General features: G+C 40.6%; 1 protein-coding gene across 4 annotated transcripts in view; it reads left to right on the top strand.

The window, feature by feature from the left end:
• Window positions 1-26,697, top strand: part of CASK (calcium/calmodulin-dependent serine protein kinase (MAGUK family)) — a 405,996-nt gene that overhangs the window by 255,421 nt on the left and 123,878 nt on the right. For all 4 annotated transcript variants that reach the window (XM_011980193.1, XM_011980192.1, XM_011980191.1 and 1 more), the window contains exons 6-8: window positions 4,194-4,296; window positions 10,909-11,084; window positions 15,906-16,028. In XM_011980193.1, coding sequence (XP_011835583.1) covers window positions 4,194-4,296; window positions 10,909-11,084; window positions 15,906-16,028 — 402 coding nt within the window. The remainder of the gene's footprint in view (window positions 1-4,193; window positions 4,297-10,908; window positions 11,085-15,905; window positions 16,029-26,697) is intronic.

The following is a 26,697-nucleotide window of genomic DNA, read 5'->3' as shown; positions in this document are numbered from 1 at the left end:
TAGAGACGGGGTTTCACTGTGTTAGCCAGGATGGTCTCAATCTCCTGACCTTGTGATCCGCCTGCCTCGGCCTCCCAAAGTGCTGGGATTACAGGTGTGAGCCCCTGCGCCTGGCCCGATATTATGGTTATTTTTAAGTCCTGTGTTAGACGTACTGAACTATTAACAGGTTAAATTACATTTATGTTAAAATACTTCTGGGGACAAAAAGTAAACAGTTGGGGATAGGTGAAGCAAAAATGAAAGAATGTCTTTGTTTTGGGGTTTTTCATTTGTTTATTTTTGTTTTATTTTTGCCTGGAGATGGGCAAGCTGCCCATACATCCCAGCGGGCCAGGGGAGGAGCTGAAAGAATGTCAATAATTGCCAAAGCTGGGTGATAGATACATGGAAGTTTATTAATCTATTTTCTCCATTTGTAAATGTTAAAAAGAAGCATCCTCAGCTTCACACTTTCTTCTACATCCCATTTCTCTATTTTTACTACAGGAAGACTGTGAAAGATATCTGTGTTTACTGTCGCTACATTATCTCCTCCCATTCTCTCCTGAACCTAGTCCAATGGGGATTTTTGCCTCCATCATGCCACCAAAACCACTCTTATCAAGGTCACCAGTGACTTCCAAATTGCCAAATCTAATGGTCAGTTCTCAGTTCTCATTTTAAATGACCTTAGTAACATTGATTACTACTAATCATTCCTACTTGAAAAAGTTTCTTCACTTGATTTCAGGATACCAAACTGATTTTCCTCCTGCTTCACTGTCTAGACCTTGTTTTCTTTTCTAGATTTTTTCATCTTCTGACCCTTCAAATATTGGTGTGCACTAGGACTCAATCCTCTGACTCTTCTCTATGACTTCCTAAGCAATTTCATTCATTACTTTGGCTGTAAATATCATCTATGTACTGTTGATTCCCAAATTTACACCTCTAATCCCAGACTCCCCTTAATCTCATCTTATAAAATCTCACACTCAATATGTATGAAACCAAATTCGTTTTTTTTTTTTTTTTTCATTTTTTATAAAATAGAGATGGGATTTTGCCATGTTGCCCAGGCTGGTCTGAAACTCCTGGGCTCAAGCAGTCTTCCTGCCTTGGCTTCCCAAAGTGCTAGGATTACAGGTGTGAGCCACCGCACCCAGCCTGAAACCAAATTCTTGATCCACCTTACAAACCCCTCCCTCAGTGTTCCCCGTTTCAGTAAATGGCATCTTCATTTTCACTCAGTTGCTCAGACCAGAAGCGTAATTGTTATAATTGACTTGTGTCTTTCTCTCACGCTCATATTCAATAGCAATTCCTGTCAGCTTTACCTTTAGAACATAAACTGAATTTGACTACTTCTCATCATCTCTGCTTCTGTCACTCTAGTCTAGTCCAAGTCCCATCTTCTCTTGCCTGGGCAACTGCAGTAGCCTCTTAATTGGTCTCCTTTTTCCCTGTTTCTTCACAATCTCTTCACACAGCAGCCAGAGTGATCCTTTTAAAACCTAAAACTGATGATAGTACTCCCCTTTTCAAAACCTTATGGTGATTTCCCATCTCGCTCAACATAAAACCCAGAGTTCTCACCACAGTTTCAAGGGCCTATACCTTTGATCATCCCTCAGATCACATTTCCCACCACTCTGCCCCTTGCTCTCATGCCTTTCCAGACACACTGGCTTCTTTCTTCTTCTCCAAACAACCCTCCTTATTCCTGTGGGCCTTTGTATTGGCTGTTCTTCTCACCTGGAACTTGCTTCCATGTGGCTTGCTTTTTCACTTCATTCTGGTCTCTGTTCAGATATTACCCATTAGAGGTGCCTTCTCTGACCCCAACTAAACTAGCAGTTCCCTAGTCCCCATGCCTATAACACCTCCTTACCAGCTTAATTTTACTTCCTAACAAGTAATACTACCTGGCTTTACATTCTATTAATTTGCATTTATGGCTCTATTTTCTTTTTCGTTTTGTTTTGTTTTGTTTTGTTTGAGACAGAGTCTCGCTCTGTCGCCCAGGCTGGAGTGCAGTGGCCGGATCTCAGTTCACTGCAAGCTCCGCCTCCCGGGTTTATGCCATTCTCCTGCCTCAGACTTCCAAGTAGCTGGGACTACAGGCGCCCGCCACCTCGCCCGGCTAGTTTTTTGGGGGGTTTTTTTGTATTTTTTAGTAGACATGGGGTTTCACCATGTTAGCCAGGATGGTCTTGATCTCCTGACCTCGTGATCCACCCGTCTCGGCCTCCCAAAGTGCTGGGATTACAGGCTTGAGCCACCGCGCCCGGCCTATGGCTCTATTTTCTTTCTTAAATTCAACTCTTTAGGCCAGGCACAGTGGCTCATGCCTGTAATCTGGACACTTTGGGAGGCCAAGGTGAGTGGATCACTTGAGGCCAGGAGTTCAAGACTAGCCTAGGCAACATATCAAGACCCGATCTCTTTTTAAACATAAATTAATTTAACTTAATTAAGTTCAAATTTTATAACTTGTCTTATTTAAGGATTTGAGAATGACTGAATCTACACAGAGGAGAATTATATAGATTCCCTTGTAACATTAACTTAAGCATAAACATCATCAACACACTATTAAGGGTATACATACTTTGGAGTTCTGATTTAAGCTTCTACTACTCCTTCCTAAGGTGATAACACTTACACAGGCATGGCCAGAAGACCCTGTTGGAGTCTAGTTTGCATTTGTTTCTTCTGTATCATGTTCATTCTTTTCTAGGCTTGCTCACTTGCTGTATCCCGTACTAGAATCATGCTAGGGGTATTGCCATCTTAGTCTGTTGTCATTGTTCTCTCTTTGAACCAACAGAAAGTTCTAACTAACAGCAGTCTATCAGTTGATTTCTATAGAGGTTTGCCTGCTCTCCCATAGACTCTTCTTGCTACTCTGTGTCATGCTGTGGTTTGCTCACTATTCGTTTGTATACTTGCCTTCCTTCTTTCTCTGGCTCTCACATACACGCTTATATTTCCTGGCTTATCTCTCTTTGTGCTAGACTATTGTAAAAGTCTTTAAACTTCTTTGGACAGAAAGAATAACTTCCAAAGTAGAATTCTGATGCTTTCATTGGGCAGAGTAAGGATTCCTCCCACCTGTGTGTCATCATCAAATGGAGGTGTACCAGCTCAGTATGATTGCACACTTTTTTTCATACCTATTATGTTGGCTAAAACTGTGTCCTTTTATGAATGAGAAAGTATAGGAGATAATTTTTAAAAACCTTTTGTCTTCCATGACTAAAGAGACTTGCCTTTTTTACTAGCCCCTGTTTTGAGAGCCGGTCAGATGTAGTTTTAGTCATATTGGGGAGCACAGTATTTGAGCAGAGACCAGAGTGCTCCATGATGAAATCCTTTCCTTACACCAGCCCCAACTAGGTCCCAGTAAGAAATAGATGCAGAGGACAACATGCTACAAAGAAACCCTCATTGTTATCACAAAACATATGATATAAGGGAGCCCTGGTCAAGTAGGATACCCCTTGGGGAGAGGATGTCTTTGCTCTGGACTAGGAATCGGGCAAGTGGTTTCCTTTCCCCTTCTTCTTTCTGACCTCCCACCCCCACAGAGAAGAAAAGCAGGTCCAGAGAAGACATGCCCAGGAAGAGCGTTGAAGTCCCTGGGAACAAGGCTTAATTAAAATCATTCAGTCTGACCCATCCATGTAGTACTCCTTGACTTAAGGGTGGAATGAATAAAGCAAAGCAAAGAGGACTGGGCAGGCTGGAGAAAGAAAGGGCCATGACTATCCCCTAAAAACCAGGATACAATGGCTCTGTAGGTAAAATCGGAGGTTTCAAGAAACATTTTTGAAAGAAGTGTAAAATATATTTTTTCTTAAAGAAATCTAGACTGTCACTCAAAGGAAGACAATATTGCATAGTAAGGCAAAAAAATGTATCTGTGTTTCTTGAACATCCATGCTTCCTTAGTAATTCCTAGCACTGTACTCTAACCTTCCAAGCAAATAATTCCTAAAGAACATTGGATGGAACAGGTATATATTTGGAGAAATCAGCCAGGCATGAGAATGTGAATAATTCAAGCATCCAAAATAATTCAAAAGTTTTTAAAGTGTTTCTCTATTATCATGTTATCTAGTTTTATGTAAACTGAATTGTTCATCTTCAATTAATCCTTATCTTCGGGTTTGTTTTTTGTTTGTTTGTTCGTCTGTTTTTCTTTTCAGCCCCACTGTGTTCTCCTCGCCTCAAAAGAAAACTCGGCACCTGTTAAACTTGGAGGCTTTGGGGTAGCTATTCAATTAGGGGAGTCTGGACTTGTAGCTGGAGGTAAGACTGCTTTACAAAAAATTTGTCTTCAAAACCTGGTCACTTCAGGCTGGTATAAAATTTTCAAGCTACATATTAGCTCAATCTCAGTGTTTCATACCTCATTCCACCCCACCCCAACCCCCAAAAAGCATCATCAGATAGTTTTGAATTTAATAACTGTAGTCATAACTAGAATTTTAGTCCCTTAAGAATAGACTCTTTTCTCTTTGTACCTCCAGTACTTAAAAGACTGTAAGAGTTTAAAACAGTGTTCAAAGAAAATAAGTTTGAAGCATAGTGCCTTTTAAAGTTGAACTGGCCAAATGAAGTCAAATCTAAAATGTGTAGATTAGCCACTTCCTGGTTTACACTGATGGCTAATTTTTAATTTCATACTGTTTTCTTTTTTCCATTTATCAAAGAATCCTGCTCAAGTCATCAGTCTGTATATTAGCAAAGAATAAGCAGATGTGAATGCACACTGATTTTATTATTAGCCAAAGCAAAACATAATTTTTAAATTCCCATGCCAGAATAAAAAGAAAAAAGTTACAAATTGTAAATATCAAAAATAATCTTACACAGCACATTTCATATAACTCAGTTCATTATAGCTAGAACTTCAAGCAGTAACAACATAGACCATCTTCAGAAAAATGAGCCATTGGTCATAGTTGTAATTTTTTTTTTTTTTTCCAGACAAGGTCTTGCTCTGTCACCCAGGCTGGAGCGCACAGTGGCATGATCATGGCACCCTGCACTGCACCCTTGACCTTCCAGGCTCAAGTGATCTTCCCACCTCAACCTCCCAAGTAGCTAGGATCATAGGCGTGTGCCACCATACCTGGCAAACTTTTTTTATTTTTAGTAGAGGCAAGGTCTCACTACATTGCCCAGGCTGGTTTCAAACTCCTGGGCTTAAGCAATCCTCCTGCCTCAACCTCCCAAAGTGCTGGGATTACAGGTATGAGCCACTGCACCCAGCCCACAGTTGTATTCTTTAAATAATTTTTTCACGACATTGCCTTCTAAAATTAAATTACATTCAAATTTTCTTTTAGTTTCACATTCTTTTCCAGTTAATCATTTCCAATAATGTGCAAAACTGCAAGCTGAGTATAGTTTCAAAGAATGCTAATTTTTTCCCCTAATTTAAAACTTTCTGTTAGTGATTGGAAGACTGACCAAAGGGTAAGGCACAGTTTAATCATAGAATCTCGGCACTCCAAAGGGCCTTAACTTCTCCAGTCTTATATCTAATGATTGAATTCTTCCATAATATTCCCAAGAAAAGATTGAGTTCTAGTATTAAACTCAGAGAGCAAAGTAGTCACTACATCCCAGGACAGTTCATTTAATTTTTGGACAACTCCTTAAGTATTAAAAAGCTCATCTTTGCATCTTTCTGTAACTTCTACCCAGTCATCCTAATCCTGACTTTTGAAACCACTCTGAACAATTTTCATCCTTCCATATGATAACTGTTCATCTGTTTGTAGACAGCTACCATGTCCACCTAGGTCTTATCCAAGTTAACTTCCCTATGGTGATTTGGCCATTCTTCATATAAACTGGTTCAAAATCTCTTCAGTATCGGCAAAGTACAGGGCCTGAACTGAACACTCTAACTACAGGTGGTACAGTACAGCTGATCCAGTGGACAGTAGCATTGGGCTATCACTTTTTTGTGTTCTGGGCCTTAAATTTCTCTCAGGTTTCCCAAATTGCATTAGCTTTTTGGACAACTACATAGCACTGATGGTTCATATTGATCTTGTAATCAAGTGAAAATCCTAAATTATTTTTTAAACAATTGTTGCTGTTAAGCTAACTCTCTCAATTCTGGTACTTATACAGATCATTTCTATGTTAAGACTATGTAATTATAACAAATAATTTCTGATGATTATATTCCCAAGGTTAATGGGATGAAATGAAATGAATTTATTTTATATGTTATATACTGGCCATATATAATTACTTTGTTTCTGTTGCTCTGGATCTACATCCTGTTAGTATTCAGAATGTCATGGGCTTCGTATTTTATTGTATATCTTGATTGAAGGGGAAAAATAGATGCGTTACGTTTACCTGGACATTTTCTCCATATTAATCTTTTTCTAAAGTCCATGAACCTTTCACCTAAATTGTTTATTTTTAAAGCTAATTTTGAACCCCCACCCCCACCACCCCGTGGTGTGTCAGTATTCAAAATTGATTTTTCTCCATGCTTCTAGAATTAAAATACTTCCTGATGGTCAAAATATTGTCATTTCTTAGCACACCTGTTTTGTATTCTTGAAATAACTTTGAATGTTACGTGTTTTTTGTTGTTTTTTTTTTTTTTTTTGAGACAGAGTCTCGCTCTGCCACCCAGGCTGGAGGTGCAGTGGTGTGATCTCGGCTCACTGCAAGCTCCGCCTCCCGGGTTCACGCCATTCTCCTGCCTCAGCCTCCCGAGTAGCTGGAACTACAGGCGCCCGCCACCTCGCCCGGCTAGTTTTTTTTGTATTTTTTAGTAGAGACCGGGTTTCACCGTGTTAGCCAGGGTGGTCTTGATCTCCTGACCTCGTGATCCGCCCATCTCGGCCTCCCAAAGTGCTGGGATTACAGGCTTGAGCCATCACGCCCAGCCGACTGTTACATTTTAAAAAATAGAATATGAATAAAAGATAAATTATTTCTCTTAGAAAAAGCTTTTCTGCTGTTTAAGGTACTTTTGAAATTTTGCTAATTAAGGTTGGGCACAGTGCCTCACGCCTCTAATTCCAGCACTTTGGGAGGCTGTGGCGGACAAATTGATCCCAGGAGTTCAAGACTAGCCTGGGTAACATGGCGAAACCCCATCTCTCCAAAAAGATGCAAAAATTAGCCAGGCATGGTGGCAAGAGTCTTTGCCCCAGCTATGCGGGAGGATCGCTTGAACCCGGGAGGCAGAGGCTGCAGTGAGTTGAGATCCTGCCACTGCCCTCCAGCCTGAGCAACAGAGCAAGACCCTATCTCAAAAAAAAAAAAAAAGAAAAAAATTCTGCCAATCATTTAATTATTTATCAACTTTAAAGCAGAAAGCCATTTTCCTGTCAGTTTGAAATCCCAATCCCTAGTCCTCCAGATAGAAAGGAATTCATTTCTTTATATGTTGCATATAATAAAAATCATTTAAACATATTTACCCTCCCCCTACTTGAAACTCAGCTATTTAGGAAACTTACTTATCCAGAATACAACTAGAAACCTAGAAAATAACTATAATAGCAGCAAAATTATTCCTACCCTTAAAAATCCACTCATGCTCCTCACAATTGAGCACCTAAAGACACTCTCTAAGGCTGACTTGCTCCCATGTTTTAAAAAGCTGTATAGATTCGTGTTCCTTCATACCTTGCACATGCTATTCCTTCTAGTTGGAGTGCCTTTTGTCATTTTATCTATCTGGTTAACTCCTATTGTTCTGGAAGGCTGAGCTAACAATTGTCTCCTCTTTAAAGCAGGCTTATCTTCACCATCCTGAGTTGGAAAGCCCTATTCCTTCTCTTCTATATTCCCATAACTATCTGGGCTACATACCTCCATGTAGCATTGGATGCAGGGACTTACATCAAAGACTGTGATTTGTAAGAGTAAGGGGGACTGTAGCTGAGGGTATCTAGGACCTAGCAAGCACTTAGGAAATTGCTATTAAATGAAGGAATCTGGTTGCTAGTCAGGTTCTATTTAATAGGAGATTATAAAAGCAACAAATTAGGAGAACGCAGAACTAAAGCATAGTGAGAGAAAAGAAATAAAAGCCTAACAAAAATATATATGATATATACTGAGCAGACACCAAAACTTGGAAAGCACAACAGCCTTTTAATATGAAAGAAATCAACTCTTGCATGCCTCTGAAGTTCCTGAGGGTGCTTTCTGTTCTATAGCATAGTTCTTTAATCAATATCTACAATGACAACTCTGAGTCATCAAGAAAAGGTTAAATTATGAGCAGTATTCTGTGTAAAAGAAGTCAGGAAATTGTAGAAAGCCATACAACATTATTTAACTAAGGCGGGCACAGTGACTCACACCTGTAATCCCAGCTACTTGAGAGGCCAAGGCAGAAGGATCACTTGAGCCCAGGAGTTTGGGACTAGCCTGGGGAAAATAGAATCTCCAAAAAAATTATTAAAGCGAAAAGGATTGTGTGCATAAAGATTCAAATCACAATGTATTTTCAAATGTAGCTATTCAGAACAATTCTCCCTCTGAGATTCTAGGTAGGAAGGTTTTATTGTATTGTCAAAATATATAACATTTAAATATTTGTCCAAAATATCTCAAACTGCCATTTAATTTAGTTTGCTAATTTGTTTCCTTTTCTTAAAATTTTGTGGTCTAAGTCCTAAAAGTCAAATGGTCACTGAAGAAGTATCAGCAAAAACAAGGATTTTTAGGAAGTTGGTATATAGTAAAGATTAACTCCAGTCCTTTTTACCTTCTACTGATTTACATGAAATAAAAGAGCATTCCTCTACATTCTTTCTACTGTGGTTTTCCCCCATCATCTATGAGCAAATTATTGAACCAAAAGACAGGCGTCTTCCCGAAGATTGAACATTAATTCTCCAGAATTGGCTAGTCTTCGTCTAGCTAAAGGGAAAGAACCTTCTCAGGATGGCTGGGACTGGCCATGGTCGCTCTGATTATTCCCAGGGTAAGGCCCCCATTTTGAGTGGCTTGGCCCAGAAAGTTATAGGAGTCAAGTTGAGTTTCAAAGCATCATCCAAACTGTCAGCAGGTACCTGACTGGTACCCTGGTACCAGTACCCTGAATGATACTGGTTTCCCCTACTCCTGCTAGCTCTTGTCCATCAGAACAAGGCTAATTCTCCAGCGGCCCCTCCCTGTCCAGGCTATTAATGAAGTATCAAAGGCTTAGCTTCTTCATGTTACTTGAGGAAGCAAATACAGAAATAAAAGTATTTCTCGGCCGGGCGCGGTGGCTCAAGCCTGTAATCCCAGCACTTTGGGAGGCCGAGACGGGTGGATCATGAGGTCAGGAGATCGAGACCATCCTGGCTAACACGGTGGAACCCCGTCTCTACTAAAAAATACAAAAAAAAAAAACTAACCGGGTGAGGTGGCGGTCGCCTGTAGTCCCAGCTACTCGGGAGGCTGAGGCAGGAGAATGGCGTGGACCCGGGAGGCGGAGCTTGCAGTGAGGTGAGATCCGGCCACTGCACTCCAGCCTGGGAGACAGAGAGCGAGACTCCGTCTCAAAAAAAAAAAAAAAAAAAAGAAAAGAAATAAAAGTATTTCTCTAGCCAGGTCCTTCAGCCAATAGTTTTCACTGATCTATCGTACATTTTAAATGAAAATATTTTCACTACTGGAACCCTGAACTTAATCTTTTCTATTATGGGGAGAGGAAGGGAAACCATATGATCTGCAGCAAAGGTACATCCTGATACACAAGCTAAGAGCTCTTTTATCTTTCTGCATCCAACTGAGTTTGATAATCATGAACAGAAATTGATATATTCTCTCTAGCTGAACCAGAAGATCTCTAAGGTCTTTTAAAATCACAGTTCTGAGTTCTAGATAAAGTATTTCACAATCTTCAAACTAAAAATTATCCTGAACTCAGTATGATGAAAGAGAGAGAGACAGAGGGAGGAAGGGCGGTCACTGGGCTTGCATACATCTAGAAGAGCTGCCAAGTCTAGTGGGCAGTGCCCCATCCCACAGTGATCTTCCAACAGGGTACAAGCCTTTCATTCCACAATAGAAGACTTCTTTTGGGATACTGAGTTAAAGATAGTTATGAATGTGCAAACAGCTGATATCAGATTCCTTACAGAAAGCTAATTTTTGATAGAGAAACAAAACTGTTTAAAAAAAATGAAAGTCAAAGAGGATTGAATGGGAGGAGCTTCATAATTTTGCTTTTGTTTATGCCATATAATATTTGCTTTCATTCTTTTCATATGTTAATGTTAGGAGGAAGCTAAAAACTCCTACTATAACAAAATATTACTAACTATTGTTAATTGCTATAATTAACCCATAAAATCAACTGAACAGGATTTCAGAGTCAAATTCATATTTCAAATAACAGTTCTCAGCATTAGGTTTCATTGGGGAATTTCCATTTGGCAGTCAAGTCATCTTTTTTCCACAGATTTTTTTTCATACCTTTCTCCCTCCTCCACTCCTTTCCCCTGCCTCTGCCTCTGCCCAGGGCAGGCCTCCCAGCTCTTTCCTGGACAGCTACAGGCTCTGCCTGTTGACTCTTTCACCTGCCTCTGCTCTATATATTTAGTGACTTTCAACCATGTGAGAATTAGAAAATTTAAACTTCTTCATGAGGTAAGAACCACATAAATACTTACTATGTAGCATGCAGAATTCAATAGGGAGTGCCAATGTTATAAGACAGAATACCTATTCTGGGCTCAATATTTTCAGGAAACGATTAGATAAGTACTTTTTTTCACCTGTGTGAACTTGATTTTATGCGGAGGGGGAGAAGTAGTGAGAGTATATGTATTGGTAGACTTTTTATTTGGATTGTTATTGTTCTATTATTTTTAGTTTTCATATGAAAATCTTATTTTACGTAAACATTTTTCCTTAATGTTGTTTTAAATGTAGGACGTGTTGGAACACCTCATTTTATGGCACCAGAAGTGGTCAAAAGAGAGCCTTACGGAAAGCCTGTAGACGTCTGGGGGTGCGGTGTGATCCTTTTTATCCTGCTCAGTGGTTGTTTGCCTTTTTACGGAACCAAGGAAAGATTGTTTGAAGGCATTATTAAAGGAAAATATAAGGTAATGCATCATGAACATTTTCTTTTTCCACTGAGATTAATTTATCCCGAAAAATGTTTCTTTGAAGTTACTGTCTGTCTTTGCCCACTGGTTGACTGCCAGGTAGTTACCCCATCAGAGAAAAGGTCTTTGCTTACATCATTGATCCAGTGACCTTGGTAGGCAACATAGGCCTCAGGTAAATTTCTGGGTCACTGTCAGCTGAGCTGTCACCCTGGCGAAGAAAACATTTATGACCCTTCTTTGTCTAATTTGAGAAAGAGGCTACATTTTTAAAGCTTTCTGCTTAATTTGTAAAGTTAAAATAGAATTTCATCCAGGTGTAATTTTAGTCCTTCTTTATCTTAATTTTAAATTTAGGCCAGCACAGCTGAAAACATTTGCCATTTACATTCCAGGATAAACTGAAATGCCAGGATGACAACTGCATTTCATGATACAATATAGAGGTATTTCAGTTTGGCTTAAACATTCCTATTCTTCTTTAGTTACTAGGTGTTGGCAGCCTCATGTACTATCACAGACTTGTGATTAGTAAATCATTACTTTAGTAAAAAATTGAAAATTCATTACTGACATTATGAATAGCTATATCACAAACACCTAAGGACTTCTTGGAAATAAGTAGGCTTAAGGTTGATTTCACCACCCCAGCTTTTAGACTCCTTTGCCCTGTCCCACAGGGTACAGCTGACAGTGACTAGGAGGCTGGGCATGGGAAGCATGGGGGAGTGTGTGTCTGGATATCAGGTTAAGGCTGTTTTAAGTTGGGGAAATTCTTTTTCCTCTCATTATTACTGAAACTCATACTTTCTATTCAACCTCATCACTGTTTCATTTTCAGCCATGACTGACAACATAAAACCAAAAACATGTGTATGTAACACTGAACTCTGGAACTGTGAGGCCCCTAAAGTTTTCTCTTCAATTCTTCAGTAATGTTAGAATTTTATATGGGACTTGGAAACATAAAATTTAAAAAGAAGAAAAGTAAAGTAGTTCCACAGTTACAGTCCTATCCTTTTAAGCCATAACTGAAGTTTATGGAGATGAGAATGGTGTATACTTTTGTTGGTTTATTTACCTCGCTCACCATCAGTTTATGAGTGCATGTAAGTTTGTCTTTTGTTTTAGTTAGTTTAAGATATATACCAAAACTCTGTTAACAGAGAAAGATGTTTTAAGTATAGCATTTTCTGCTCCTCCTAGAGTCAGTTGGCCACTGAGGAATAAAATCATTACTTATCGGGTAACTAAATGTCTCAGGAAACTGCTTGTAAGTAGTCATCCCTCTTCAATCCAGGGAAGTTGTAAGTTGCTCTCAGGAATGCACAGCCAGATTCTGGTTGAATTTAGCCAAGTGAAATCACAGATACTAACATTTTAAAAGAAACATGATTAGTGATACATCAGCATAATAATAATACTACCAATAATGATAGCTAACTCAGGCATAGCACATAGCATAGCATACTTTACATAAGTAAAGTGCTTAGAACAGTTTAATTCATTTAACCCTCACAGCAACTTGTGAGGTAGGTACCATATAATAATCCCCCACCTGTGTTTTTGAGTTATAGGCATTTGCTAATAATAGAATTCTTCCTTTGTGTTTGTTCAGTTGTTAACTTCCTAGTTTCCAAGGCAATGTGCTTCATTCCAACAGACTCTGGTATTTTATTTCGTCTATTTTTAAAACATTGAATAGTTATTTTTGTTTCTTGGTAAAAAGACTTAGACTATTCACACATGTGCAAAAATTAAGTCATTTAAAAATTCCCTCTTCCTAGTATTATAGTAAGTCAGATGGATGGTGGCAGCTACATCATAATTTTTTTTGTACCTGGGGTTTGAAGCTTTGAGGTTAATCATGTATTTAGTATTTTACTTGGCTAACCTCACCTCTCATTTATCTTCAGGACTTTCCTTACAAAAAACCTAGGTTTTCACCACCTTAGTTTGAAGTATAGATCCATCTCTACCATCTATGATAAATCTCGGCCTTTTTCTTTTAGTATACTGTGATATGATTCTGTCAGCATTTATTTTTCTATCTTTTATTATCAAAAATTTCAAACAAAAATAGCAGAGAGAATAGTATAATGAGCTCCCAGCTTCAATAACACAGGCAATCTTGTTTTATCTGTATTCTACATATTATTATGTTATTTTAAAGCAGATCTCAGCTGGACTCACTTGAGCTCAGGAGCTCAAGACTGGCCTGGGCAACATAGGGAGACCTGGTCTCTACGAAAAGTGCAAAAATTAGCCAAGTGTGGTGGCACACACTTGTAATCTCAGCTACTTGAAAGGCTGAGGGGGCAGGATTACCTAAGCCTGGGAGGTCAAGGCTGCAATGAGCCATGATCACACCACTGCACTTCAGCCTGGGCAGCAGAGCGAGACCTCGTCTTCCCCCCCCCAAAAAAAAATTAGATTTCAAAAAAATTATTTCATCACCCTGGTGGTTCTTTTTTGAGACAGAGTCTTGCTCTGTCGCCCAGGCTGGAGTGCAGTGGCAAGATCTTGGCTCACTGCAACCTCCCCCTCCCAAGTTCAAGTGATTCTCATGCCTCAGCCTCCCGAGTAGCTGGGATTACAGGTGTGTGTGCCACGACGCCCAGCTAATTTTTGTATTTTTAGTAGAGATGGGGATTTCACCATGTTGGCCAAGCTGGTCTCAAACTCCTGGATCAAGTGATCTGACTGCCTCGGCCTCCTAAAGTGCTGGAATTACAGCTGTGAGCCACCGCGCCTGGCCTCATTTCATCACCGTAATGGTTCTGAGCAAAAGAACCATTAACAAAATTCTTGATCTCTATGGATATTTTCAAGAAAAGTTTGAAGACACCTTTTAAATGTAGTACTTTTTTTTTCTTTTTTTACCTCCAGCACTTGCAAATGTGAGACCGTTAAATATAGTACATTTAAATTGTCATAGTTTATAAACTGCTACTGGTCTTAAGTGATTTTAATTTGACTTTTAAATTATCATTTGCTAGGTTATTTGATCTTTTAAAGTAGCTATTAGAAAATACTGTTTAACTGGAATATATGCTAACACTTAACCTCAATTAACTTCTTTATAAAGGGCAAAAATATATTTCCCAAACTATATATAAGAGGTGTAATGTCATATCATTATTACAGGTAACCAGTTAGTATATACACAGCAAGATTCTAAGCTGCTATGGGTTAGGTATTCAAATAAGTAAGATTGTTTTATAGCTTATTTTGTTCCCCCTTATAGACTCAACCTCCCAAATTTATTTTAGCTACTCATCTCAGCTGAAGGAATAGAAAATCCTATAGTGGACTCTCTTGTAAAAAGGACAAGGGAGTATCCTTCTAAACCTCTCCTTATTTCAGAAATCTTACCACCCCTTTCAGATGATTTCTCAACCCCTTTGTCAAGGAAAAATTATGCAGACTTTAAAGAACACATTCGCTCCAGGATAGGGAGAGGAAATAAGTCTACCCAAGCCCTGTCTAATCACTTCCCTCATTTCGAACTGGTCAGTTGACCACAATTTCACTAGGATGAAAAGTGTGGGATTTCATCCCTCCCCAAGTGTGGGATTACAGGCATGAGCCACTGTGCCCAGCCAGATAATGATAATTAAACAGCATACTTATGACATTAGTCTTAATGGGATTTGACAAGCAGAAGTGGCTACTATTTGAAATTCTGCCTGTTGAGGGGGAAAATGAAGCATACTTCAATCTTAAGGACTTTCCCCAACATAAAGACACTTTTCACTCCCCGTCTTCAAGTACAAAGTCTCACATTAGTCAGAGCTAATGCTAGCCCTTGCTTAAATTGCAGTGATTCATTTATACTGCAGTGCAAGTGCTGCAGTTTCACTTGGCTTTAAAATGTTGTGGAGTTTATTCTTCATCTTTCTTCCTTAGAAGGTGATGTAGGTCTCTGCCTGTTGAAGCCATGGCTTTGCTTGAAGGTCCTGGCACTGGGTAGCTCACATAAGCTCACCCCATCAGTAAACCTGTTGATGTTGAGCAAGGAATGAGACCCTACTCTGTCTCTGCCTCCTTTCCCCACTTGCCTTCTCAACCCCGTGGCCTAACCGCTCTTGAGTTTTTTTTTATGATTCTGGGTCTCAGACATATCCCTTTTCCCTGGAGCCTTCTAGCACTCGGCTCACAGATCCACAGCCTTTCGCATAAGCCCTGTGTCTTTTCAACAATTCATAATTATTTTTGTGTGATTTTAGTCAATATACCATGTGGCTTAGTGGTCTCATCTCTAAAAGAGACAAAAGTAACTTCACTGAGGACAATATTCAAGCAAATCAGTTATTCTGTGGGACCTACGGTAGTAGAATACTTTTTCCTAAACACTGAAATTGATAGCAGTGACCAAAATATCCTATTAATAACTTCGCATAGTTCACAATTATTGCTAACCTCAATTTTTAAAAACATATATTAAAAATATTTCTTTAAAAATTTTAAGTTTTATTTTAGTTCTTTCTGGATCAATGTATTCTAGTCTCCCTAGCTAAGGATCTAAAGATAGAAACTGGAATAATGAACATTCTAGTCTTCGATTATTGAAATATTATGACTTACATAACAAGAATTTGTGTATGGAGTATTTAATAGCACAAATTCTTATATAGTAAAGAACAACAGAAGAATTGCATTTGTCCTTTTCTTCCTTAGAATGCAAGACTTTGGAATCAAATTTCTGTTCTTTGCACTCAGAATTTTATTCACATTGAAACAGTATAGGAATATTAAATAATAGTGAATGTTAATGTCTCACTTAAGGTAACTATGTAGTTTTCCTTTCCTCCTCAGATGAATCCAAGGCAGTGGAGCCATATCTCTGAAAGTGCCAAAGACCTAGTACGTCGCATGCTGATGCTGGATCCAGCTGAAAGGATCACTGTTTATGAAGCACTGAATCACCCATGGCTTAAGGTACATGAGCATTCACAGGTCACCTTCTACACTTTGTCTGAACACTTCCAGTGACAGGAATGCATTGCTTTATAAGATGGTCCTTTTTACCCTTTCTTTTTTCTGAGCAGTTTTCATTAGTTTTTTCATCTTGTTTGCTGTTCCTGCACATCATCTGTGAACATCTGAATAGAAGACATACCATTTGAGTGTCATGCAGCTATCAGAGGTAAAAAACAGGATTAAGACAGAATACATCAGGGGAAGGCCTCTTTGTTCTCTGCCAACATGTGTTCCAAAGATATGCAACATCAACAACTGAAATAATACCATGTTATAATAAACCAATTATCTTTATTTTGGGTGTGACTGTGTGCTTTATAGCATTAACTGTTTTTCAGTAGATACTAGATATGAATTTACTGCCTTAGGAAAACAGCAGGTGTTTTTTTTTTCTTTTTTAAACAAGGTCTGACAACATCGCCCAGGCTAGAGTATAGTGGCACCATCTCTACTCACTGCAACCTCTGCTCTTGGGCTCAAGCGATCTTCCCACTTTAACCTCCCCAGTAGCTGGGACCACAGGCATGCAGCACCACACCTGGCTAATTTTTGTATTTTTTGTAGAGATGGGGTTTCACCATGTTGCCCAGGCTTGTCTGAAACTCCTGGACTCAAGCGATCTGCCCGTCTCAGCCTCCCAAAGTGCTGGGATTACAAGCATGAACCACTGTGCCCAGCCAAAAGGCAGATTTTAAAAGTTCATTTTATGTCCCATCTTGCCAGTGAGTTTTAAGGAAAATTATAACTTGGTACAGCAATGAAACAGTACTTTTTGATTAAGACATTATACAGCCCAATAATTCCAGGCAGTTTTCACTTTAGAGGTTGGAAAACTAATGCTTGGAGAGGTTAAGAATTTGCGCCAAGTTGGCCGGGCACGGTGGCTTATGCCTGTAATCCCAGCACTCTGGGAGGCCGAGGCGGGCGGATAACAAGGTCAGGAGTTTGAGACCAGCCTGGCCAATATGGTGAAACCCCATCTCTACTAAAAATATAAAAATTAGCTGAGCGTGGTGGCGGACACCTGTAGCCCCAGCTACTCGGGAAGCTGAAGCAGGAGAATCACTTGAACCTGGGAGGTGGAGGTTGCAGTGAGCCAAGATCATGCCATTATACTTCAGCCTGGGTGACAGAGCAAGACTCCGTCTCCAAAAAAAAAAAAAAAGAGAGAGAGAGAATTTGCACCAAGTCACATAAGTCAGTGGTGGAACCAGGATTCTAATTCAGCCTGCCACTACCCTTTCATCTGTCTACTAGATCCTATCCCTTTTTATTTGACCACATTGACCCAACAACTTCCTCCCTTCCTGCATCATCAGAGTTCTCTCTCTGTTGGATTTAACATGCTATAGTTTATTTGTATTATACACACACTTATATAGACATATACCTTCTCCTGACCCTACAACCCCCTCCAGGTTTTGCCCCTATTCTTTGCCTCCCTTGACAGCAATTCCTGAAAAGAGTTTTATAGACTACTCACATTGTCCAATTTCCCATTCCTTTCTCATGAACCCAGTCTAGTCAATATCACAATCTTACTTATTGCACTAAAACAGCTCTTGTCAAGTCACTACTGACCTTCATATTGCTAAGTCCAGTGTTCAAATCCCAGGGCTTGTTCTTGGCCTGTCAGCAACATTTGGCATCCATCCTTCTGAAACACTGTCTTCTCTGGGCTTCTGGGACACCTGCTCTCTTGGTTATCCTTCTACCTCTCTGGCTGCTCCTTCGCAGATCCTGCTGATTCTTCCTCATCTCCCCTCTCCCACCTCTTCACACTGGAATGCCATAGGCCTCCATCCTTGCTCCTCCTCTTTTTCTCTGTTGAAACTGAAAAAACTCAAACTACTCACACCACGCAGCAACAATCAATATAGAAGACTTCTGTGACCCGAGGTGTGGAGATTTCTCCCCACCAACAAGCAAGCAATCAACTCTGCAGCAGACTGCAGCTGGGTGTCCTCACAACTAAATTCAAACACTATCTACCTGGAGATAGCATCAGATCCCACAGATTGAGGGCTCAGTCCCACAACCCTCACCTCTTCAGACACCAGTCATAAGTCCAGGCCGCTGAAACTTCTGCCAACCAACTACAAATTGGGGACACCACAGCCTCTTCCTCTTTGGGGTGGTTAATTTGCTACTGCAGCTCACAGAACTCAGGGAAACATTTACTTATGTTTACCATTTTGTTACAAGGGATATTACAAAGAATATAAATACAGAGATGCATAGGACAAGTTATAGGAGAGGAGGGGAGCAGAGCTTCCATACCCTGCCTCAGGCACACCACCTTCCAGGAACCTCCATGTGTACAGCTATTCAAAAGCTCCCCAAATCCTGTCCTTTTGGGGTTTTGTGGAGGCTTTATTACTATAGGCATGATTGATTAAACCATCGGCCATTGGTGATAACTTAACCTTTGATACCTCTCCCCTCCCCAGAGATTGAGGGATAGGGCTGAAAGTCCCAACCCTCTAATCCTGCCTGGGTCTTTGTGACCCCATCCTGAAGCTGCCTAGAGGCTGCCAGCCATCAGACATCTTTGGAGTTTCTAAGGATTTTAGGAGTTGTGTGCCAGGAAATGAGCTAGAGGACCAAATATATGTTTCACAGTATACCTCTGGTCTTCAAACCTGGATTCCTTGCATTAAAAGAACATAGGCCAACATGGTAAAACCCCATCTCTACTAAAAATATATAAATTAGCTGGATGTGGTGGCGGGTGCCTGTAATCCCAGCTACTTGGGAGGCTGAGGCAGGAGAATCGCTCGAACCCAGGAGGCAGAAGTTGCAGTGAACCAAGATCATGCCATTGCACTCCAGCCTGGGCTACAAGAGCGAAACTCTGTCTCAAACAAACAAAAGAAATATAAAAGAATATGTAACTCAAAAGACACTGCCACATTACTAGAATCTCAGTCAAGCATTAATAATTAGTTCAGTCCATCATCATAATGTATGAATAGGTCTCCCAGCATGAGGCCACTCAGGTTTGCAGGCTTTCCATTGATCTTGTCAGGTTCTAAAAGCAGGAATGGTCTTGGTTTCACCCTTTCAGAAACCTGATATAATTGAGCTAAGAGACAGTAACCTTTCTTGCTTTGAGTCTCTTTCAAGGTGTTAATGTAATGTAATAATGGATTTCCCTGAATTCATAACCTATTTATTTATTCTTTTACTCTCAGCTGTTAATTTTTTTTCTTCACTTTATTAATAACCTTTGGAAGAAACATTAGAATCAACACGGTGCTGGTCTAGATGGCAGGCAGCAATATTAGTCTAGTAATTACCTCCTCCTTAGTCCATTCCCATGCAGGGAGACTAAGGCTACATAGGTGCCAATTTAGTGGACCGTTTTTACCACCAGGCAATATAGCTGCATTCACGATTAACCCATTTTGCACAACTTACCCCCATCAGGTCCTTAGGAATTCTGACACGAGGTTTAAAAGGATAGTTACAATTTCTTGTTTCGGATTTTACAATTAAAACATAGTTACAATTTCTTATTTAGGAATCATCCCTGGTTCTAACACTGGTAGTTATGGCTCTGGTCCTAGAACCACTGCATAGGGAGGGGCGGGGGGAGTTTAGGTAATATGGAAAAGAAGGAAAGAAAAGAAGTATAGTCATTATATCAGCATACTCCCCTCTTGTCAAGAATTACATAGTCATACCAGCATCCTCCACCAGCCTCTCTTCCCCAGATCAATCAGAAAAACAAAAGAATATCTAGTGGGGACACTCCTTTAGCCCCACTCATGTTGAGTGTGAGTACACACTGGTAAAGGCAAGTAAGCCAGCCCTTCTTGCTTTCATCTCCCCCTGTTTTAGACAACCAATGTTTTCACTGCCCATTTTAGTCTCTATCAAACTATTACTCTGAGAAGAATATCTCTGCCCACTGCTGGAACATTATGGGCTGTACTGTGTGTTCTTTGGCCTGAAGAAATGGTGTTCAGCTCTCCAAATCTGTGCAATATCTTCTGTCCTGGCTTTTTTATGGCATTCTCATAATTCACATCTTCCACCGGGCAAGCAAAGCCCAGTCCAGAATCAGTGTCCACTCCTGTCAAAACCGATTTGTGGCCTCCCAGGGCTACCAGCATCAGCCTCACTTGCCAGCTTGTTCCAGGCTTTCCCATCAGGAAATCTGCCCCACAGCCATGGGCAGTGTCTGTCTCTTTTGCTGGCAGACAGAACAGTTCTTACTGGCATTTTGTGCCTGAGATGGTGCAAAAGAAACCTGTCTAGATGCAGGCCATCTCTGCACTGTTGCAGTACCCATTTATCCACTCATTTCATGGACCCAGGTGGCCACTTCAAGGGAGCATGCAGGGTTCTCTGCTTGTCAATGTCAATCAATGTCAATCCGAACCCAGAAAGAGGCTCTTCTGATGGGCATCAACATATTCTAATTATTGCACCCCTCAAATTTCCATATAGCCATTCTCCATTTGAGCATCCCTTTAATAAATAGACCAGGTTTCCACTGCCCTTCTGCTTGACCTTGTGACCAGGCCACTGGTGACTGTCCATGAGTCAGTAAAAAACCAAACATGGGAGCTTTTGCCTGTGTTCATTTCTTCAGAATGCAATTTAGCCGCCAAGCTAATTTGATCTTACCTTCTTTGATCAAGAGTGGCATCCTTCCAAACAGGATTGTTCACCTTGGAACTGTCATCCACACACCAGGCAGCTCTTTGTTGTCAGTTGAAAGCTGTTCACGGGGCCCCGTCCAAGGGTCGTTAGAATCCCGCAGTTCCTCACACAGTTCCAGAGTCAGTCCTAGGGAAAAAGAGGCTCCCTGCTTGAGAGTATTTCCTCCTTGCACTTCCCAGGGAGGATGCTCCTGTATAAACCATTTCCATTTTATTATGGAACTATTCTGGGCACTGCCATCCCCATTTGAATGTTTCTCTGACATCATGTGAGAAAGCATGGGTATTTCAGGTGTCAAGATCATTTTATGTCCTTCAGTCATAGGGGTTAGCTTCAATTAATGTCCCATAGCAAGGTAGTAAATGCCCCCAAGTGGAAATTCTCTAGTGCAAACTCCCAGTAGTTGTCTCTGGGAGATGCTCACAGACTTTGGCCATAAGCCCCAGTAAACACCCTGCAAAGGGCAAGCAGATGGAGAATTTGTCCCTACTAGCACTTCAGCTTCTCTACTCTACACTGTGTGAGCTCAAGTAATCTTACTGGTGCCTAGTTAGCATGTCCAATTAATATTTGCTTGAAGTGCAGATTTACACTTCTTCTGTTTTACAATACTGAGTAGGGGAAGTGTTCCCCACCCAGTCATAGTTATCCAGTTCCATAAAATGTTTAGGTAAAGGAGACATAACTTATTTATGTATATCCCGTTTAAACATTCCAAATCTCATACTCCTATCAACCCTTACTTTTACCCTTTTCTTTTTTTTTTTTTTTTTTTTAAAAAAAAAGCATTGAGTCCGCAACAGCGGGTTGAGCCAAGGGACCTTGCTCCTTTTGTCAATCTTTGTCTTGATTAACCTGCCTCAACATTACCCCAAGTAATTGTTGGTCAGCTTTCTCACTGTAATCTCTGCCTTCTGACTTTTTCAATTTCTCCAAACTGGGGTGAATACAGCAAACCTGTTTGGAACCCCTTAACATTGGGAGAACAGCAGAGGCTCCCTACCAACCTTTGATAGTATTATATTGAGATCTTTGTTTTAACCCCATCGATTTCCACTTTATTCATCCCATTTCTTTTTATTTATTTTTTTTATTTTTTTATTTTTTTGAGAAAAGAGTCTTGCCCTGTCACCCGGGCTGGAGTACAGTGGCGCAATCTCAGCTCACTGCAACCTCCACCTCCCAGGTTCAAGCAATTCTCCTGCCTCAGCTTCCCGAGTAGCTGGGATTACAGGTGCCTACGCCCATGCCCGGCTAATTTTTTGTATTTTCAGTAGAGACGGGGTTCCACTGTGTTTGCCAGGATGGTCTCAAACTCCTGACCTTAGGTGATCCACCCATCTCGGCCTCCCAAAGTGCTGGGATTACAGGTGTGAGCCACTGCATCCGGCCCTATTCTTCCCATTTCTTAATAGCCCTCTAAAGATTCCACCCTGCTAAGATGAGTCCCATGATTCTCCTCTTTCTTTTTTCTCTTAGTTTCACCCAATCAATGTTTCTTCATTCATCTTATTTCTTAATAACCATTTAAACTTTCCACCTTCCTGGGATGAGTCCTGTGACTCTCCCCTCTGCCTTTCCCCAGTCTTTTGTTAATTACAGTCATGTTTTCATTGGTGCCCATACAAAAGAGGCTCCCTTAGCCATAGCATTTACTACAACCAGAGCAATGGATGTATTCAGTGAGTAAATATCCCAGTCATCATAAAGCCAGTCCCACATGGCCTGCATAGGAACCAAATGAGCTGCTTCACCTGGGGTACTCCATTTGGCATTTATAGGTAGAGTTGGACAGTCTCTACCTTCTCAGGGTATACAGACCTTACGGTGGCTTTTATTCCATTCACTAGGCTGACTGTTCCCTCAGGAATAACTTCCTGTGTGTATGGATCATATTATACCCATTGTGATTGTTCAAGAGTGAGCGGTGGGTCCTGCATCAACCCAAACATGCCTGTCCACTCTGCGGCATTTAAAACCAAAGAAAGTGCCCTAAATGAGTTACTCTCACAATCCATTTTAATAAAGGATTTTCAGTAAACTGATTATACCAATCTGTGAAATGAGACAGTTTCTTCACACTGTACCCTCTGGTTTCAATAGTTTCTTGGTTTTGCCCTTCTCTCACATGAACTACCGTCATGGTAACCACAGGTAGTAGAGGTACTGTCATCCCTGTATAATTTTTCCTTTGGGGGTCAGCTTGGAGGCTAGTGGCCTGGGCTCAGACAGACTGAAAGCTGAGCTTGATCTAGCATCAAGGCCTCATCCAGCATTTGTTTCATTTCCGTTCAGCTATTACAGACAACCACCACCAAGGGATTGAATACTTCACCTTTTTCTTTCTAGTTTGCATATCCTTATGCATCCAGTGAACCAACTCCCTGAGTTGGATCCATCTCTAAATTCCACTGGTAACTTTTACCTTTAGTAATTGATTGCAGCACAGTTGCAGCTCCAAACCATGGAAGATCACGTAGTCTACCCAGGAGTCAAAGGTTCCTCATCTCCCACCCTTTCATTCTTTCTCTTCCCAAACCACATATTTCTGTGAGCCAGGACCGTTCTAGCAAACCCTACTTCACTGACACTAACTGAAGGTGGAAAAACTCAGAACTGTTTTCCTCTGTTCTCGCACCACACAGCAACAACAATCAACACGCAAGACTTCTTTCACCAAATGTGTGGGAATTTCTCCCCATTAAGAAGCAAGTAATCAGCCCTGCTGCTGGGTATTCCCTAATTCAATTCTGACACTATAGTATCACATCCCACAGGTTGAGGGCTTGGTCCCCAGGGCCTCCCCTTCCCGCCCTTTCAGACACCAGTCACAAGTCCAGGCCTCCAGAACGTCAGACTGACTGGCTACAAATCAGAGATCCTACACCTGCTCTTTGAGTTCCATTAATTTGTTAGATCAGCTCACAGAAGTCAGGGAAACACTTTTACCATTGTGTTATAAAGAAAATTACAAAGGATACAGATGAAGAGATGCATTGATGGAGGTGTAGGGGTGAAGTGGGAAGCTTCCATGCCCTCTGTGGATACACTGCCCTCCAGGAACCTCCATGTGTGCAGCTATCCGGAAACTCCCTGAACCCTGTCCTTTTGGGTTTCTACAGAGGCTTCATTACCATTGGCCATTGGTGGTCAACTCAACCTTCAGCCCCTCTCCCATCCCTGGAGGTTGGGGGTGGGGCCAAAAGTCCCAACCCTCTCATCCCTCCTTGTTCTTTCCTGTGACCAGCCCTCATCCTGCAACTGCCTAGGGGCTGCCAGCCATCAGTTAATTATTAGCATACAAAAAGATAGCCCTTACACCATTCTAAGGATTTTAGGAATTGCATTCCAGGAAACGGAGTTGTAGACCAAATATATATTTCACAATATCACATCCATCTACACTCCCTGCCCTTGGAGAGCTCATCTAGTTTTGATGGCTTTAAATGCTATCTGTACAACAATGACTCCTGAATCCAGGCCTCTCCCTCTAGGTATTCTTTCTTAATTCTCTATACAGTTTGGCTTCCTGACACTTGACTCATTTCACCCCTTCCTACTCTCCCTTCTTACTCCATTCCCATCATATCGGCCTCCTTGCTGTTCTTCAGACTGCAGGCACATTTCACCTCAGCACCTTTGCATGACCCTTCCCTAGAATACTCTTCCCTCAGATATCATGGCTTGTTCCCTCACCATCTTCAGGTCTTAGCTTAGGTATCAGCTTCTTAGTAAGACCTTCCCTGACCACCCTATTTAAAATGTAGGGGAAGGAATGCCACCAGTATTCCCTATGCCCCTTCTCCTGCCTTATTTTCCTCTATAGCATCTGTCACCCTAAGACATACCCATATGTTACTTATATGTTTATTGTCTGTCTACCTCATAAAATATAAGCTGCGTTAAGTGTAGGGATTTTTGGCTCTTGGTTCACTTCTGTCTAGCACCTAGAATGTATCTGGCATGCAGTAGGTGCTCAATGAATATTAGTGATTTAATCAATGAATGAATGTTCATTTTATTATACCATGCTACTTCCTCATATTATGCAAAACAATAAAATATTTTAAAAGTAGATTAATAATGTATCTTAAGGCTATGACATGGAATAGTATTACAGGACAATTTTGAGATTTCAGTGGATCTTGATTCTCCTTAAGAATATTACTTCTTGCCAGGCGTGGTGGCTCAAGCCTGTAATCCCAGCACTTTGGGAGGCCGAGACTGGCAGATCACGAGGTCAGGAGATCAAGACCATCCTGGCTAACACGGTGAAACCCCGTCTCTACTAAAAGATACAAAAATATAGCCGGGCAAGGTGGCGGGCGCCTGTAGTCCCAGCTACTCGGGAGGCTGAGGCAGGAAAATGGTGTGAACCCGGGAGGCGGAGCTTGCAGTGAGATGACATCCGGCCACTGCACTCCAGCCTGGGCGACAGAGCGAGACTCCGTCTCAAAAAAAAGAAAAAAAAAAAAAAGAATATTACTTCTCAGCCTGGGCAACATAGGGAAATCCCATCTCTACAAAAATAAAAATAAAAAATTAACCAAGCTTGGTGGTGCGCACCTGTAGTCCCAGCGACTCAGGAGCCTGAGGTAGGAGGACTGCTACTTCTCAAATATGCATTCACCCCTCTGATACTCAGTGCTAGTTATTCCTGATTTCCCCCAGAAAAGAGTAGTGCATAATTTTTAGATACTTTCTTTGTTTTGTTTTCTTTTTTGTTTGTTTTGCCCTCCCAGATACGTAATGAACAGTTTAGAGGTAATTCCTATTTCTCCTTTACTTTTCTCACTTTCTCCATAACAGGGATCTTTTGTTCATTCAAAGCTAGTTTAAATGCCAAATAACAATGAAAATGGCAGCCATTTTAGTCATTTTTCAAATCTTTTAGAAGATAGTTTTAACATTATACACTACCTACTTACAGTGACTTTCAAAGCTTATCTTGGCTAATAGCGTATTTATTTTGTTCCTACCAATGATTATAGTTCTTGTTCTAAGTAATTTGAGCTTCATGCATAATAAATTTCTAGCATGAAAAAGACAAAAGAAAGTCAGTAAACTTAAATGAAAAAGTTTAAGATAGCTCTTTGAGCTGAGTATCACATGCCATGTCTAAACAACAGTTTAACTTCACTACTTATGTCATCTGAAGATGGAAAAACTCAATTAGAATGTTATCCAGCTGGTATGAGCAGGCTTATGTTATATTTCAGTATTTGTCCATGTGTATTTGTAAATCATTACTGTGGATGTAAGAGGGATTTTTTTAGAATGGTTGAAATTTAAATATGAAAAACTCCTGGATAACTTGCAAGTTGAAGAAATAAAATGATACTGGTTGCAGTGGCTTGAGCCTGTAGTCCCAGCTACTTGGGAGGCTGAGTAAGTAATTACTGAGTAATTACTCTAAGTAATTAGAGTAAGGTGGGAGGATTACTTGAGCCCAGGAGTGAAAGGTTGCAGTGAGCTACAACCATGCCACTGTACTCCACTCTGGGAGATAAGAGCAATACCCTGTCTCCACAAAAAGAAAAAAAAAAGGAAATAACATAAAGAAAAACTTTGCAATGACGGCTACCCAAAGTCATAATACCATTGCTTTGTGTCAGAAAAAACCCAAAAAACAAAGAACAAAAACCAGGCATGATGCCATGCACCTATAGTCCCAGCTATATAATTTTTTAAAGTTCACGGCCACTGCAAAAGCATGCCAAATTGTAAAGACCATCACCTAACGAGCAAAATAACCAGCTAACATCATAATGACAGGATCAAATTCACACATAACAATATTAACCTTAAATGTAAGTGGGCTAAATGCCCCAGTTAAAAGACACAGACTGGCAAATTAGATGAAGAGTCAAGACCCATCAGTGTGCTGTATTCAGGAGACCCATCTCACGTGCAGAGACACACATAGGCTCAAAATAAAGGGATGGAGGAAGATCTA

Source organism: Mandrillus leucophaeus, unplaced genomic scaffold (genome assembly GCF_000951045.1).
Source record: "Mandrillus leucophaeus isolate KB7577 unplaced genomic scaffold, Mleu.le_1.0 Scaffold209, whole genome shotgun sequence".
NCBI lineage: Eukaryota > Metazoa > Chordata > Mammalia > Primates > Cercopithecidae > Mandrillus > Mandrillus leucophaeus.
This window is presented reverse-complemented; position numbering and strand designations above follow the sequence as displayed.